The sequence below is a fragment of the Galeopterus variegatus genome, unplaced genomic scaffold (assembly GCF_000696425.1).
Source record: "Galeopterus variegatus unplaced genomic scaffold, G_variegatus-3.0.2 Scaffold6210, whole genome shotgun sequence".
Lineage (NCBI taxonomy): Eukaryota > Metazoa > Chordata > Mammalia > Dermoptera > Cynocephalidae > Galeopterus > Galeopterus variegatus.
In genome coordinates, this window is record NW_007732321.1 from 7,607 (window position 1) to 26,830 (window position 19,224).

The window sequence follows — 19,224 nt, forward strand, 5'->3', positions numbered from 1 at the left end:
AAAATAAGAATTGATCTCTGAAATATAATATAATATTCTTCAAAACATATAACAAATTTTAGAAAATCAGAGACTTTGAACTTCTGTATATCAGGGTTGTAAGTATTGTGTGTAGTAAAACGAGTATTCTACAGACATTTATTAAATTAAATATTGATTCAAAAAGTAATTAAATCCAATTTATCAGGAGAAAAATTATCTGTCTACCGCAGTCTTAAAAGACACTGGTGAGAGAATACTTTTCATAACATTTAATGATAAAAAATAAGACAGCCATCCCCAAAATGGTGTAAAAATCATGGCTATTATTTATGGCTTTATAGTTTTAAATACCCTACAGTTTTATAACAGCCATATAATCCAACAAGAAAAGTAGAAAAATAAACATTTCCCCAAATTGGTCATAACTATCAAAAACTTCTGGGCAAGAAATTTTACATAGCAGATATGGAAACAGAATAATTTAAAGCAACACAAATGATATTCCATATCACTTCCAGAGTCAACATGCTTTATACAAAATCATTTTACTTCCACTATTTCTTCAGCCATTATTCTTGCTTCTTGTCCATTCAAATTGCTTGAACCAAACTCTAGGATATATTTCTGGCACTTTTCAAAATGGAGGTCTCTTTATACTAACCATATACACAGACACAAATAATAAATAAAAAACAATGTTTCCTATTTTCTCATTCTCTATTCTGAAGGAAATCCAAAGATTTTACGCTACAGAGAATTTTTTTTCATTTTGACTCCTGGACAATTTCACTTGAAATCACCAAAAACCAAGACAAGCTTAAAGAACAACAACAAAACAACCTGCATTATTGAATAATAAAAAATATTCCCCATCACTCCATGAACTTTATGCTATATTTTTTGTTAAAAATTATAATTTTCCTTGATTTAAAAATTCACTGTTGAGTAAAAGTCTGCCAAAGGAAAAGGAATTCACATGGTTATATAGAGAAAGAAATATTGCCTCATATAAAGCGAGAAACAAGTTTCACATGAGGGTTTGTGGTCCACTGAAAAAGAAGATGATTTCTAAACATTTGAACAATTGACAGTAAGTGGGAGGTGATTCCTGAATGTATTTTGGAATTTTATTTTAATTTTTTTTGACTCAGCACTAATAACCAAAAATAAACTCAAGGTAAACTGAGTATTATTATGTTTTAAGAGTGGATAGAGCAGATTCTAACATGGAAAAAGTTAAATATTTACATTTGTTTATGTATATATATTTTAAGATGATGAGTATCTTCACATTCTCTCTCCTTAAGAAAAACAATCATAGCTATTTATGCAACAGAGCTAACTGACTGATACCTCTGTCATTGTTTAGCAACAAATGCAGCAGTTTGTGTGAAATTTGTCAAATTAAGTTTCATTCTATGACATTTTTTGATATGTCACCTAGGCTAGATTACAGTCCCAGTTACTTAATCAAACACTAATCTGGGTGTTGCTGTGAAGATATTTTGGGGATGTGATTAAAGTCCATAATCACTTGACTACACATAAAGAAAGTGATCCTAGAGAATCTGGGAGAGCTTGATTTAACCAGTTGAATGGTTTTAAAAGCAGAACTGATGCTTCCTTGAGACAAGAAATTCTCCCTGTGCATAGCAATTTCAGATTGTGACAAGAAAGTGTCACATTGCTATTCCTTGCCATTCCTGATGGGCTGCCCTTCGGATCTCATACTTTCCTATCTGGCCCCTAAATCATATAAGCCAATTCTTCACATTAAATCTCTTAGTATGTATCTCTTATTGATTTTGTTTCTCTGGTTGAACATTGACTGATAAAATTCCAAATTGGAAAAAAGCAGTAATTGAAGAGAGAAGGAAGCTGCTATGATTTGGGAGCACCCTACCCCAGGCTGTGTCCACGTGTGCCAATAGACTCAAGCTAGACAAACACATACACGCATTTGCATATAAACATACACACATACACAATCTCATATCAGAAACAATATGTTTTCAAACACTCAAACTCCTATGTTTAACATACCTGAAATTTTTGACAGATTTAATCAATCAAAAACATCGATGAAAGATAACTACACAATGAGAGAGTAGAACTCAAGAGCACATTCTAAATACTAAAGTAATCTGTAGAAGGAAGTAGCCATATCACATTACTTCCACCAAAGACATTTCACACACTTTGATACAGAACAACAATCGTCATTAGAAAACAAACAAAAATATTTACCTAAAAGATGATAGATGTTGCTTGTCCAAGCAAAAGAAAAGTGGTTTTATCTTCTATGACACTAGTCAAATAATCCGATGGCACTCATACAACTACATAAGTACTTTTTCAAACTCATAAACAATAAGTTATTAAAAACAAGTTGTATACAGACAAACTAATTTTAAACACGTTCCCTGCTTCCTTTCCTTACCTGGACTGCATATCTTGCTGAGTTTTGGCCTGACTGGCTTCCAATTGGGGGGAAGCGTGAGTGACTCGCTGCTGAAGTTCTACCAAGGACTGGTAGTACTGTTGTTGATGGTGTTGTTGCTGCTTGTAGCGAGACAAACTGAAAAACAGCCCTAGAATGGCTTTTAAGTTTCCATTTCTTATTTCTGTATCAAATGGAAAATATAAAAACAGTATTATATAAATTGAATGTTTTTTTTAAACAAACGAAACTCTCAGTGCAATCCTCTTAAAATAAATTTAATAAAAAAAATACAACTTGATTCTATAATGGATTTAAACAAATCTGAATTTCTAAAATGTGCTAACATTTTCAAATAGCTTGGAATTTCAGGGAGAAAATTAAGGGAAGGAGGGAAGAGAGACCAAAGCTTACTCAAAAGAAATGTACTTTGCTGCCCCGGAACTACAGTTTTTCTAGAGTTAGCTTCTTCTTGGAAATGGATGAGCTTTCTCTCTTTTGCTCATCATATGATTTCACACTCCTCTGCCCTCACAAATATACACAGCTATTCCCACCACAGCACTGGCTATGAACTGGAGAAAGTAAGCCACTTAAATGTTTGTTGTTCTGCATTTATAAATACTGAGCATGTGGGTGCGTGTCATAATACCAATTGCATTTATAGCAGTCAACATTCCTTCTAAAACACCCACTAACCAATTTATTTATATATATTATATATATACACACATACATACACATATGTAACTTCCAAATATATATTTATATCCAAAGATACATATATTTTCCAAAAAGACTATAGTATATTAATTTTTAATGTTATAATTATTTTAATGCATGTGATATATTAATAAATAATAAAGATCAGCTTACATGACATTAGATAACATAATTGAATAAATATAAGTGGGAATCCTGGTTCTAACAGGTGGGGCTCCTCTATAAGTTTTTCTAATGTTAAATTAAAAAATTAAATTCACAGCATCAGCTACACCATGAGTCTAGTTTTTTCTCCTGTACTTATAACTTAAAAATTAGGAAAAGAGAAGGAGGCAAAATTTAAAATAAAACTACAGAACATATAATCATATTTTAAATAAAACTTGCTGTTGGCAATAAAATACATCCTTCTCTGTGGTCAAGGTTTTATGTCCCCTTATAGAGTTTAGGAACATTAACAAACGATAGGATTTCTTGCTCTCTTGAGATTTATAGTGTCATCCAAACTACAGTGAAACTATTCACATAAAATTAACCTCGGGGTTGTTCTTTTTAACCTCCAGACCTTCCTTACACTTTCTGTAATATAGAAGAGTTGGCTTGATCAATCTGAGACAACCAGGACAAAGTATTAATTTTCTCCTATAAACATGAATGATCTTGTTTAAATAGTTTTTAAATTTTTCTTGTTTTTATGATCACGTTTAATTAATTTATCACTTTTGAACATTCGTATATTTTTAAAAGATGAACGAAAATCAGCAAGCTTATTTTAATAAAGATTGTCATGTGAGAAGGAAGAGACATAAAATGAACAAATGGTAGCATTTCCAGCCTGCCTTTTTCCACTTAGAAAGCAAACTATTATCCTGGGGCATTTTATTCACATTTCAATTGAAGTAACAGAACCACCAGTTAGGTTTGAACCTAAGCTTTTAAGACATTAAACGTGTAATTTAATTACACATCATAGCATATACCTGTGCTGGGGCTGACACTTCATAGCATATAAAGATAAAAGAAACTGAAACATTATTTACTTTGGCATGACAAAATTTGTGTTACATATGGCAAGTTTTTGCAAACTTTTGCCACCTTTTATATGTGGAAGGAAAAGAGGCTCAGACAAAAAAGATGACAAAACTAGTTCAATCTTTTCCCACTTGGCTACATTTCAATTTTAGTGATGATCTTTCAAACTATTGATGATTTAAAACCTTTACATATAACAGTTATTAATACCATTAGTGCTAATTATCTAAGAACTCATAGTGACATTCAAACCCACTAAAATTTTTGAGTATCACCATCAACATGATTATATTATAGAAATGTTATTGATAAAATAATATTTGAGCATTAATTATACTATCTTACCTGTATTTATGTTCATCTGTTATCCGGCATTTATCTAATCACCCATACATCTACTTAAGAACTTAAAAATACCATAAACTAGTCATAACATCAAGAAGTTTCATTCATTCACTCTCCTCCCATATACTCGGTCATGAAAAGAAGAGTTCTGGCAACGTATGGAAAATATTTAAATAAGGCATACATTAATCACAATTATGTTTATGTTTCCATGATTTTGGAAACTTTGCCAATTTCCTTTAATGTATTAAGGAGCCATCTACTCCAACATTACATTTTTTACATTACAAAAAATATTTAAAGAAACATCAATGCCATTTGTGACGACCCCGCTTTTTCTTACCTTCAGCAGATAAACCTTGAACATTTACTCCTCTGGCTGCTAGAAAACTAAGGCAGACATCAACATTTTCAATCTGCAACATGAAAAGCAGTGAAAAAGCAACTTAGAGCATTATTTTTAAATAAATACATGAGCTAGAATGAAACCAGAAAGAAAGATAAAGAATGAATACTTTACATTCATTTCATAGTAGAGATCTTTGCCAGAGTTTAACTAGAATTATTTTGGCTAATTGCAGAATGAGTATAAAGCTTTCATTGTCCAATGTGGTACTCACAAACAATTCATAAAGGCTTGAACAAGAATGACATTCTTGAAGATTAGCAACCCACCTACTTAACATAAAACCGGATTTTGTGCTTTTCAAATAAGTCTCAATAAAAGCATCCATAGAGGATGAGACTGTTGCATGCGTGAGTCTTAGAATGTTAGAATGTGGGTAACTGAGATTCAACCAGTAATCTATGTTAAGTATACCAAAAGATAAGACAGAGAAAGGATTAATACAATATGAAAGAAATGAAGCATATTTTCATCCTAAACCATACCAAATCTTTATTTTAAAAATTTTATTTCTACAGTTGAGTAATCCTCTGATTAAATATAGTTACTGCCTTTGCAATTTAAAAAAGTGATGCCCATGGCCTTTAAATAGTTGATTTAAGTACAGCTTGTAACCATTTAGAGTGAGAAGCAATAAAATAAAATTAAATAAAATAAGCAAATGACTGCTTTATGTTAGTTAAAAGGTCATAACGTTATACAGCAATTGTAGAGCTAAGACTTTTATATTAGTGTAGAAAGCTAGAAAGTTACAATTCTTTGTGTCAGTCCCTGGGTTTTCTGGTATTTTATAAATCTTGATATTCTAAAGTAAACAAGAGATTTAAAGTTAATAATTTGGCAAGGTATTATTTTCTGTCTTCTTAAATTCTCATCAAAATGATGTACGAGGACACACAAGGTTCTGCCAATGTCCTCTCTAGCTTAGATTCGTACTAAGTTCGAAATGTCTTTTAAAGAAAATAAAAAGAAAAAATCAATTCAAGAATCTGCCCTTTAAAAATGGACACACTATTTACATTCCTTTTTAAATGTAATTTTGTGCAAAAATTAAATTTAAGTAATAATATCCAATAAGATGTTCTTTGCTTAAAAATAACTACAGACAGCCAAAATATACACATTTGCTTTGAGAAAAAATGATTTTTATATCTATCTACTGCAAAGTAAGTTTTACTGAATTTATTCTACTGAAAAAAGAATAGAGCTGAACATGCTAATGAATCTTGTTCTGCTCATCAGCATCTGAATATCCAATGAGGCTAGGTGCTGAAATACACATCAAATTCTTTCCTTTCTTTACATTTCACTTTGCTACTAGAAAACAAGATTATATAAGGAAGGACAGAAAGAGGAAAGAAAAGAAGAAATGAGGCAAATTGGGTGTTCTACTGTATCCAGCCAAAGCGTTCTTTGAAATTAATTTTTTTCAGGTCCATTAAAAATGAAGAAAAGCAAAATGCCAAATAATTACTGAAATAATTAGTATTAAGAAAGGGGATTGGATATTTTTATATTTAAGTATTTGTAGTAACAGTCCTGATGTTATTAATTCCATAGCAATTATATGGTTTTTATAGAAAGTAAGATCTGTGACCCATGCACATGTAACATACTGCAAAATGTTAACAGGACAATATTCCCTAATTTTAGTTATTTATATTATAACTGAACAGGCTAGTTCACTGGAATATCCAGAAAAGGTTAGTAAGTAGTCTGTAATTAATTTTTAAGATAGCTTTTTTGGTCTAACATTTAACTAGCATATAAAATAAAGTGCACCACAATTAAAAAAGAAAAAAATTAAAAGGGCCCTAATAGATGAAAAAAAATATTAAAAATACTCTTTATTCTTTTTGAATCTATTTATTAGGAGTATTCAACCTTTTGTAATATTCTCTTACAATCATTCATTATGGGCACCAACAATTTAAGCCAGTTAACTCAGTTACCCATTATTACTACAGTAGCTAAGCAGTAGAAACAGAGTAAGTACTTGAATATAGAGTTTCCAATATGATTATTAAAGGCTAATTTATTAAAACTCATTTATTTAACAATATTTGTTTATTGGTCAAACTTAATTTTCTAGTAGTGCAGCAGCATAGTAAACATAAGAAAATATATCATTTTCCTGCTGAGTTCCAGTCCTTCTATAAATTCAATCATGTTCGTACATACTATGCTACACTTTTCACACAGAAAAAAAAAAAAAAACTCCGTAAAAATAAATGGCTTTGAAAAATCTTGTTAAATGACATTTATATGATCAGTTTCCTTGCCAGGTGGCATACTTTAAAATGAGTGGATTTTTTAACTATATAATAAAATACTTTGGTTAATTATTATTTTTATTTCAATAAAATCTAGAGATTATTTTCTCATCATCCCTGTTTTTATTTCAAATAGATCACCCTTCTACATTCCCCAGTTAATTATATCTACTATAAACACTGTTTTAATTATTTTTTCTCATATTAAATCACAATTGTTCTTTGGACCAAACCTCTAAAATTTTCGTAACCTGCAAACAGAAGAAATGATTTTTATCAAATTGATTCAAGTAATTGAAATCAGTTCTATTTTTCCTCAATATTATTTGAACCATATATCAAACTATCAAAATTCAAATCACAATTTAATACCTAATAATTTGGGTCAAATTTTAATTAAAATAACTATGTACCTTAATAAAGTATTTTCTAAAATTTTGGCTAGGACTCTTAGCAAGAAATACATTAAATAGCACAACCCAATATACATATACATAACTATAATGGAAACAAATGCTTAATGGAACAATAATTACCCTTACTAAATTCAGGTCACTGTGATGCTTTTTACTACATTGTATTGTCTTCTGTTTAATCTACTTAAATGTTGGTTAAAACCTACTAGATGGATTGCAGATTCCATTAATGGATGGTAATCCACAATTTGAAAAAAACATTGCCCCAAAGACGAGCAGAGCATTGCCATGTCTACATTGCCTTTTTGGTAGGTGACTATATTAAATGGCTAATAAAAAAGTGGAAAATTGTCCTCAGAAGCAAGGTCTCGGCAAGATTTTCACAAAATAAGTTGACTAACACAGAAAACTATGTTCAAAATACTGATTATGTAATCACAGCTAATTCTTAGGATGCCCTTAAAAAATACGTGTCCCTGTTTCTAATATCTGAAAAAAAAAATTACAGCTTTTCAGTCCCCATTAATTTGTCTAGACATACAAATTAGTAAAGAGATGAAACCAAGTTGAAATTCAACATATGATAAGAAACCAGTTATTTGACCAATTTTAACTACTATTTCAAAATTATTAGGTTATTGGACCAAGTCAATCTTTTCTTAATCTCTCTTTCTTCATTCCCCCTATTTGGTTTGTGGACTTATAGAGATTTTTTGATGAGTTTTCATAGGTATGTTTATATATTCAGCTATATTTTTACTCTTATGAAGATGTGGGTTTGTTGAGATTTTAAGCCTCTGAGAGATAAGAACTGTGTTTTGCCGACTTGCGTAGTTTCAGCAGTGTAGCATGGTATTTGGTATTTGATGCATACTCAGTGCATAGTTGAGGGAAAATGGAAAAAAGAAGGCAAGATGGTGAATCAGTCCTTGCACTTATGGAAGAAATGAGGGAACAACAGCAACAACAGCAAACTAGAGATCATCAATTCCAGAGGCTACGTGTTAGATTCTCATTGGCATTTTTTAAAAAACATACTAATTCCCTGTGTCCAACCCCAGAACACACAAATCAGAAATTCTGTGGGTTGCAGCTGGACATCACTTTTTTTTTAAATTTCAGTTCCCAATCTTGACCAAAACTCCTTTTTACAGATTAATCAACTGACTGCCAGAGAAGGTCTCATAAAGATGAGTGAAATAAGTTAGACAAAAGAGTACATGCTACGTGATGCCCGATTTATATGAAATTCAAGATCAGCAAAGCTAGACAATGAAAACAGAAATTATAATGGTAGTGAACTTTGGAGATGTAAAACTTAGAAAGAGAACAGGGGAAACCGGTGAGCTGGAAATGTCCTCTGTTTTGATCTCAGCAGGTGTATACACAGGCATATGCATATAAAATATCAATCAGTTGCGTACTTAAGATTAAGGTATTTTATGCACTTTCTATGTATGCGTTATCTCAATTTCTATTAGAGTATTTCATATACTCTCCTATGTATATTTTACTTCAGTTTGAAAATAAGAATAAATTGTTGGTCTCTTGTTTTGCTGAAAATAGACTCTANGTCTCTATGCACTAAGATGGAAGAGAACATGGATTGATACAAGGAATTTATTTGGGCGCATTTTGGCTAGTCCATTGGACATTCAAATGGAGATTTTGAATAGGCAGTTGGACAAGAATCTGGAGTTCGATTAAGAGGTTTGGGGTGGAGATCTAAATCTGAGTGCCGTCCCTCAACCTGATGGTATTTAAAGCCCTGAGGCTGGAGTAAATCACCAAGGGTGTGCAGATATAAATGAGAAAGGTAACAAACGGTGAGCCACAGGAGATCATTGGAAAGATAAGGAGGAACCGACAGAGGAGACTGAACAAAAGCCACCAGCGAAGTAGGAGGAAAATGAGGAGAACATGGGGTAAAGAAACCACTTGAAATAAGTAGGCCCAGGGAGAGAGGAGCTCTATCCAAAGCTTCTGACAAGTCGAGTAAGATGAGAGCTCAGAGGTGACGAGTAGATTTAGAATTAAATAAATTAATTCATGACGGGTACTCATAATAATATGCCACATAGTAAATGCTCAAATACACACACACACACACACACACACACACACATATTTCTATGACCAGCTAGGATGTAAATTCCATGAGGATTCTTTTCTATTTTATTCACTGCTCTCTCTCCAGTCTAGTAGAGCCCTTGAAGGAATACAAACAATTGCTGAGAGAAAAAATAAACTAAGGCAAGAATAAAAAACGTTTTCATGCCTGAACCATTCAAATAAAAAGAGAAATAAACAAACCATAATTGAAAATACTATTAGAAATCAATTTCAGTGTATCTACTGACTATTGACCCTGCCAAGCTGACTTCTATGGTGTCCTAAGCTGTTTCTCTCTAACACCCACCATTCTCAACACTACTGATGAGAACAGGCATCTTTCTTCTCAATTTCCTCCTATCCCCAGTACCACATACCATGCTGGGCACAAAAATGCTTACTACATGTTTGCTGAATAACTGTATGAATAACATGGCATCTGGTATAAGCTCTAGCAGAATTAGGCCTGCTGTATATTCCTTAACTCAGTTTCTCATCTTTTGCTTTTATAAGGTCAGGGAAGAAAATATTTTTATTCTGCAGTAGAAAAAAATGGTGATGACAGCAGAAAATCAAAACCTGCTGATAGTAGACAAACTGATGAGAAATAGAAATGTCAAAGGATTAGTCATGGTTTGAGTTGCCAAGAAAACATCTAGAAATATTAATTAATATTCCATAAATATTGAAATTATGTGTGGAGGGAACTTTGTTACCATTATAATTGGGATTAATAGAAATAAATAATTTCAAAGAATCCCCATGATTCTGAGGCCTATAGAGATGATCTTATCAGATACTTTCAATTTAAAAAATGAGATGAGAAGCAGATACTATATGTCATTTTAGAAGATTCAGTGAAATTTTGCATGTAAAGCACATAGCACAATGCACTGCACATAGTAAGAACTCAACAACTCAAGAAACAAAAAATAGCTATGATTATTATGGCACTCCTTAATATTAATAGATGGTGACAAGGTATAAAACAACATCATAGCCTCTTTTTGCTTTTGGAATTATACCAACTTTCCTGGAAATTATCCACATTACATTAAATCTGCTTCCCAAACTCTTAATAGAGTTGTTTCTCAGCTTTGCTGCACGTAAGAACCGAGAAGCTTTCAAAACCATAGATGCCCAGTTTATACCCCCATCAGTTAAATCAGAATGTCAGTGGACAGGACACAGTTATCAGGACCTTTTACAAATTTACAGGTGATTCCAATTTGCAGCAATGCTAGGAAACCACAGCTTCAATCTATGTTATTCAAACAAAGTAACTGCATATAATTTCAGTTTACCTTCATGTGGATGCAAAAATTTCACTGTTTGCTTATTTGGACTATCATACTATATAATTTGTGCATTTTACATTTTACTTCTGTCATATTAAAATATATATATATATATATCTCCCTTTAAAGCAGCATTACAAAGAAATTCACCGTGAGTTCTGTGGGTATCATATTTCTCATTTGTATTCTCATCTGTAGTTTAAAGACTACACTCCCAGGACTTTTACCTCCCTATTATTATGTCAGGCACAATTTCTTGTTTTATCTTCCATTTGTGCCTTACCTTTTATTTGCATGGAACACCTAATATCTCTTTTTTTCATGTTAAATTTAAAAATGGCTGGATATCTATAAGAATATTGACTGAATAATAAAAATAAAACAAAAAGTTCCTAAGTTCTAGATCTAGTCAATATTTTTGAAAGTATCAAAACACATGGGTACACCTTTGAATTTTTATCAAAATACTTAACATTATCACAATTCCCTAAATATAATCACAATTTTTTAGAGTAATTCTGAAAACAAACAGCTGTGTATATTTTCTTTATTGAAGAAATGACAAATTCAATAAAAGTTGGTTCATATTTTTAGAACTGAATTTTTTTCTATTTGTATAATTAATATTAGCATCTTGGAGCACTATCATTTAATTTTATGTGCTATTAAATCAAACCACTAATTTATTCATTCATCAAGCATTTCTTGAACTTCCTTTATGCTTGTATAAGTGCTCAGTGCTGCAGATACATTTCAAGACAAAGCCACTATCCTCGTATATCCTACAGCATTAACTTATTTCTAATATTTTCAACCAGTCCCATGAAATTTCTCTGATTGTCTAATTTCATAGTTGTGCATTTATCTTGATTCTTACTGATCAATTTCTCTGATTGTTCTAATTTCATACTTATACATTTATCTTGATCCTTATAAACTTGCTAATTATTAATATGTCTAATTGCTAAATCAAAAATTGGGTTTCAGATGAGGAAAAAATAGCTTACATATCTTCACTTATGAAAACTCAAGATAGTCATCAGTATTTTTGCATCTTCAAATTTTTTTAAACCTGAGGGTTAGCATGTGTTCTTGGTATATCAAACACATTATGTGTATTGGAAATGCTTGTATTCATTTCTTTCAGTGATGACTAAACTGTTCCAAAAGAAATGTACTGTTTCTAATTAGTACAGGTCTGAATTGAACTTATTTAAGTTACATGTTTTATGACAGCCAGTCTTTTAGCATTTTTTACTACAAAACTGGTTTAATCTGTTTTAGAAAAAGTAACTGGAGGCATCTTTCACAATATTAGCAAATTATACCTTGCCTATTCACAGGTTCCTTTCACATTTACTTATGGATATTTAATGAAAATTACATTTAATATCTGGACATGACTAAGATCAACCTTACAGGACATGATTACATCTAAACCACGGCACAATTTAACACTGAGTGATTAATTCATTCAGTAACTATTGACTTTATCATGGGCAACGACCTGCTGGGTGGTGAAGGCATGTGAACATGAATTATAAGGTCTTTGCTTTTGTGAGCTTGGAAAATAGCTGAAGAGACAGTAAAAATTCATAAATCACAATAACACATATATAATATGATAAATTCCAAAAGAGAATTATAAACAATATTGTAAGGAACCAAAAAGAATGGAGTTATCAATTTTCACTACAGACCTGAGCAAAGCTTTACAGACATGTGATTTAAACTTGAAAGCTGAGTTGGATTGCAATAAAGCTAGGCACACTTCAGAGAGAGGAGCAGGGTTTGCCAACCAGAGCAACCACAAGGAAGACTGTTCACAAGGATGCTTGAGAATATGTCATGCCAGTCCTTACTTTCTGCCATTATGCTTATAGAGCACACTTTAACTTGGGATTTAAAAGGCTGTATTATCCCTTGGACTCAAAAACTACTACAATATAAAAAGATAATTACAAGGTAATAGTAAACCAGGCAGCAGGCATAATACCTCAAAGACTGATTTCTCCTTACAGAAGAAATGCATCCTGGTTAGGAAATCTCTGAAGTACTAGCTACTGCTCTTGTGAATCATACATAGAAAATGTTAGAAGAACACAACCAATCTCAACTTTGGCTGTGTCTGAAAGGTGGATTCTTTTGTGACTTTTGCTATTTTTGATTAACTATATACCTGCTATTTTTCATGATAAATTTGTAATATCAGTGTCATTATATAAAATAATTAAATAAATAATATGATTTCAACCAAAAAAAAAAAAAGATAAGATGGCTCAGTTTGAGTAAACTCCCAAACTAATCATACAGGATTTTATCCAATGATTTTAACCAGACATAAATTCATCTGGAGAATTAAAGTAAAATGCAGCACTATTTTTTCTTTGATTAAAATCCATAGAATATTTGTGTTTATTCACTCATTTAACAATTATTTGTTCATTGAGACATGTCCAAGCCCTTAAATAATATATAGTTTTATAGGCAAGGAAGATAATTTCAACCTAATGCAACATACATTGTAATCAGAGAAACACAGGCTCCTAGGGAAGAATGCAAAGGATTTAGAGGACGAAGAAAGGAGAAAGTTATGAGTAACTAAAACTTACCTAATATGGTTACAAAGCTATTTTCTTTTGAAGTTGCCATTATCATACCAATTTACAATGTTAAAAGTGTCGATCAGAAAACTGAATTAACATGCTCAAGATCACACAGGGCCCACGTTCTTAACCCCCATATTTTGCTGTTAAAGGGAAGCCTGAGATAGTCCCTGAAAGGTTAGGAAGGGTTAAACAAATGAGGGGATGTGGAATAAGGTGAACCCAAGAAAGGAGCTATATGTGAACTGGTCAGGAGAAACACCATAGACTGAGGGACCTGCAAGGAATTCAGAATAGCCAGGAATATTGAAAAGTCGAGCCTCACTTAAATCTTTCTCTACAATTTCCAATTGTTTGCCAGTGTGAAAATACTCTGAAGGTTAAAATCAGAGAGAACCTTCAAATCAGTTTGAGAACCTGTGCAGAAGGAGAGATCAGGCCAAAGTGGCTCTAGGAGAGAGAATCTTGAAATCTGGAAAAAGGGTGTGAGAGAAGACATAGGCATAGAGATAAGTGGGGCTTTGATGAGAATCCCCCTCCATAGTCATACCCAAGGTCTGGGCTTGATCTTAAAGCTCAGAGATTGAATGGTGTGTTTTACTCAAAAGAAAAGAAATGATCAGTGTTGCATGAAGACAACCATTTTATATGACCACAAAGTATGTACGTAGATTTATTGACAGACAGCAATAAATGTTTCACAAATTAATTTTTACCCATACGATCTGAATTTCCTTGCATTGCAGATAGTATGGATAAAACGTAATGATTTTTAAAAGTTCTTTTGGTGTATTTCATTTAAAAGGTCAGTTGTAATACTCTAGCCTGATAACAACTACATGAATAAGCTGTAGTTTGAAAAACCTTATACATGTGAAGAATGAAAGCGGGGAAAGTGGATTGGAAGCTACTTCTCAATTTTCTCCTCTATGACTCAATAACTTAGCACAGAAAGGGAGTTTATATAGAGTTTTAAGCAAGTATGCTATTTACTCTAAATGCAAAACCCTTTCCATTTTCACCAAAANTTAAAATCAGAGAGAACCTTCAAATCAGTTTGAGAACCTGTGCAGAAGGAGAGATCAGGCCGAAGTGGCTCTAGGAGAGAGAATCTTGAAATCTGGAAAAAGGGTGTGAGAGAAGACATAGGCATAGAGATAAGTGGGGCTTTGATGAGAATTCCCCTCCATAGTCATACCCAAGGTCTGGGCTTGATCTTAAAGCTCAGAGATTGAATGGTGTGTTTTACTCAAAATGTGCATATGCAGAGCTCCAGGCTTTGTCTTCTGAGATTGTGATTTAAGTCTTAGGTGCAGTTTAATTAGGTGTCCTACATCACTGCAAGATGAAGCTTTCCTTTCCCACCTCAAATTTGTTTGTGTTTTGGGATAGGTTGGGTATAGTAATTTTGTCTTATTCTTGGGTTTTTTGTTTGTTTGTTTAGTTGGTCTGTGGTTGGCCACAAGGAGTAAGTTTATTAGTTAGTCCACTTTCTGAGGCCACTAAGTAAAGGTATTTTTAAAGTATTTTAAAACGTTTAATAGTAATTAAAAGTTTTGCAGTCAAATAAATCTGGGTTTGCATCCTGGTATTTCAATCTACACATTGTAAGGAACTGAGAAGTTTTTATTCTCCTGAAGCCTCAGCTTCCTTATCTGTGAAATGGGAATGAGAGTAGTTCCAGTTCCGACATCAATATATTATGTAGGGATTAAAGATGTTTATAAAAGTCTCAGCTCCATACGTGTGTATATGTGATATTTCCATGCTAGAAATGAAGAAGGATCTATGAGGGTATGTACGTAGATTTATTGACAGACAGCAATAAATGTTTCACAAATTAATTTTTACCCATACGATCTGAATTTCCTTGCATTGCAGATAGTATGGATAAAACGTAATGATTTTTAAAAGTTCTTTTGGTGTATTTCATTTAAAAGGTCAGTTGTAATACTCTAGCCTGATAACAACTACATGAATAAGCTGTAGTTTGAAAAACCTTATACATGTGAAGAATGAAAGCAGGGAAAGTGGATTGGAAGCTACTTCTCAATTTTCTCCTCTATGACTCAATAACTTAGCACAGAAAGGGAGTTTATACAGAGTTTTAAGCAAGTATGCTATTTACTCTAAATGCAAAACCCTTTCCATTTTCACCAAAAATGCTGGTAAAGTTGGTATCATTTTTTCCCATTCACTGGAGGGTTAGAGAGATAGCATAATTTTTATAAGTTTATACAATTTATAAATAGTAAAGTCAGAATTCAAACTTAAACCTGTCAATCTGCAATAAACGTGTTCTTTCTACCACACTATGCTTCCTACCACTGTCATTTAGAAGCACGTAAGCCATTTCCAGCTTCTGACTCAAGCTCTCTTCATGATTGGCAGGTGGATAGGACACAGTGTCAGGCACTAAATAGCTGCTCAATAAATATTTGGTTGACTATTAAGATGAAACTGTGTACTGTGAAGGTAAAGTCAGAAATAGTATGCGAAATCCACTTGTTCCACCCATTTCTAAGTTCACAACGTTTAAATGCTGTCAAATTATTTCTCGAATATTCAAATCATTTTGATATGCTGTTAGTTAACTTATAGAATGATTGATGCAGCCACAAGCCAAGGAATCCTGGGAGCCACCAGGAACCAGAAAAGGCAAGGAATGGATTTCTCCTTTAGCCTCTGGAGGGAGCACAGCACTACTGACACCTTGTGATACTCATTTCAGACTTCTGGCCTCTGGAGCTGTGAGAGATTAAATTTTCATTGTTTCAAGCCATCGGATTGGTGGTGATTTGTTACAGCAGCCACAGAGAACTAATGCAATTATCTACTCAGTAAAGCAGTACATATCAAAACTTTAGCAAGCTGCAGGTGAGCTGGGATTCTTGTGCATATGCAGAGCTCCAGGCTTTGTCTTCTGAGATTGTGATTTAAGTCTTAGGTGCAGTTTAATTAGGTGTCCTACATCACTGCAAGATGAAGCTTTCCTTTCCCACCTCAAATTTGTTTGTGTTTTGGGATAGGTTGGGTATAGTAATTTTGTCTTATTCTTGGGTTTTTTGTTTGTTTGTTTAGTTGGTCTGTGGTTGGCCACAAGGAGTAAGTTTATTAGTTAGTCCACTTTCTGAGGCCACTAAGTAAAGGTATTTTTAAAGTATTTTAAAACGTTTAATAGTAATTAAAAGTTTTGCAGTCAAATAAATCTGGGTTTGCATCCTGGTATTTCAATCTACACATTGTAAGGAACTGAGAAGTTTTTATTCTCCTGAAGCCTCAGCTTCCTTATCTGTGAAATGGGAATGAGAGTAGTTCCAGTTCCGACATCAATATATTATGTAGGGATTAAAGATGTTTATAAAAGTCTCAGCTCCATACGTGTGTATATGTGATATTTCCATGCTAGAAATGAAGAAGGATCTATGAGGGTACTTCAAAAATTCATGGANTTCACAAAAACTTGAGATGTAGAACTTATTAATATTTACACATTTCATTTTATAATCTCTACAATTATTTGAAATAGCTCTCTAAAATCTTCCAAAAGCTTGCAAATATCTGGGCCGGCCCGGTGGCGCACTGGATAGCGCGCTGCTTGGGAAGCGCGGCGGCGCTCCCGCCCGGGGGTTCGGATCCCACATACAGACCGGTTCCCGCTCACTGGCTGAGCAAGGCGCGGGAGCAACACCGAGGGTTGCAATCCCGTTGCCGGTCCCGGTCCGGTACGGGGGCGACACTGAGGGTTGCGATCTGTTGCCGGACACGGAAAAAGACAAAAAAAAAAAAAGCTTGCAAATATCAAATTGATTTCAACAGAGGAAGATGAATAAACTTCTCAAAAGCAAATTAATTTTTAAGCAAATCAACAAGTTCACTTAATAAAAAGAAATCAAGAACAGAAATTAAATATCTAAGTTTAGCAACATAAATTACATTAAAAAAACAATAAAACAGAATATAAGCACAAGGGCACTTCAGAAAGTTCAGGGAAAGATAGCATTGAAAGACAATGGAAATCTTTCCATTGTATTATTGTTTGTATACATTTTTCTTTCTTCTTTTTTAAAAAAAAGACTAAGATACTAGAAAATATGTTTTCTGACCACAGTAACTGAAGGAAATTTAGAAAACTCACATATGTGTGGAAATTAAACAACACTCTCCTAAATAAACAATGGGTAAAAAGAAAAATCACAAAGAAACTGGAGAGTACTTTAAGATAAAGATCAAAGTGCAACATATCAAAATTTATAGGATGTGGGGCTAATGCAGTACTTAGAAGAAAAATTTATACTTGTAAACACCTACATGAAAAATAAGAAAAATCCAAATCAGTAATGTGAACTTCTGTCTTAAGAAAATAGAAGTAGAGCAAACTAAGTAAAAGCAAATATAAGTAGAAAATAACAAAGATTACAACAGAAACATATGAAATAGGGAATTAAAAACTATCTCTGTTCTCAAAATCAACAAAACCAAAAGTTGATTCTTTAAAAAGATCTACAAAATTTGCAAACCTTTATCTAGCCTGACCAAGAAAAAAGACAGAAGACTGNAGCAAATATAAGTAGAAAATAACAAAGATTACAACAGAAATATATGAAATAGGGAATTAAAGACTATCTCTATTCTCAAAATCAACAAAACCAAAAGTTGATTCTTTATAAAGATCTACAAAATTTGCAAACCTTTATCTAGCCTGACCAAGAAAAAAGACAGAAGACTGAAATTACTAAAATCAGAAATAAGTAGGGGCATTATTACATTGTCACTACGGCTTTTTGCAGTGGTAAGATTTAGCTTCTCTTTCTCGTCTGCATTTTTGTTCTACCAGTGGATTTTGTTCTTTCTTATGTATTTGTGGTAGTGATTATCGGTTTTTGGATTCCTGATGCAGGACTTCCTTGAGGATTTCTTCTAGGGCTGGTCATGTGGTGGCGAATTCCTGAAATTTTTGTTTTAAATATTTAAATAAATTAATTATTTATTTATATATAAGGAGTTTTTGAAAAGTTCACAGAAAGATTCATGTTATCTTTTAATTGCATTTTTCCATGAACTTTTTAAAGCAGTCTCATTTAGAGCTAAAGTTGCAATATAACGATGTATTATTTACCAATGATTTCACCATAAAATCTATGTCATTATTTCTCACACATGACTATCTCCTCTTCCAGCCTCATCAGAATTTATATTCCTCCAACAGATGGAAGAAACAAGTGTAGCATTAAAAAACAATGCTTATTTATATTTCAAGTTTGATGATAGGAAACAGAGGAGAGGGCTCAAAATATTTTTTTTAAAAAAGCAATTCCAATCAAAATCCCAGCAATTCATTTTGTAGGTGTCAACAAACTGATTTTATATGGAGAGTCAAAAGATACAGAATTGCCTACAGGATATCAAAGTATTATAAAATTGGAGGACGGAGACTACCCAACTTCATGACTTACTAGACTTAGTATGAAGCTAAAGTAATCAAGACAGCATGGTATTGGTGAAAGAACAGACAAATGGATTAATAGAACAGAATAGAGAGCGGATGAATAGACCCATATATATATATATATATATATATATATATATAT

The 19,224-nt window shown here is 32.7% G+C and overlaps 1 protein-coding gene across 1 annotated transcript in view; it reads right to left on the minus strand.

Moving 5' to 3' along the window:
* Positions 1-2,422: 2,422 nt before the first annotated feature.
* LOC103605982 (neuron navigator 3-like) overlaps positions 2,423-19,224 on the minus strand; it is a gene marked incomplete at its 3' end in the record, with an annotated part of 33,196 nt that continues 16,394 nt past the window's right edge. Inside the window, exons 4-5 of the mRNA XM_008590578.1 lie at positions 4,866-4,938; positions 2,423-2,606 (exon numbers count right to left, since the gene is read on the minus strand). Of these exons, the coding sequence (XP_008588800.1) occupies positions 2,423-2,606; positions 4,866-4,938 (257 nt within the window). The remainder of the gene's footprint in view (positions 2,607-4,865; positions 4,939-19,224) is intronic.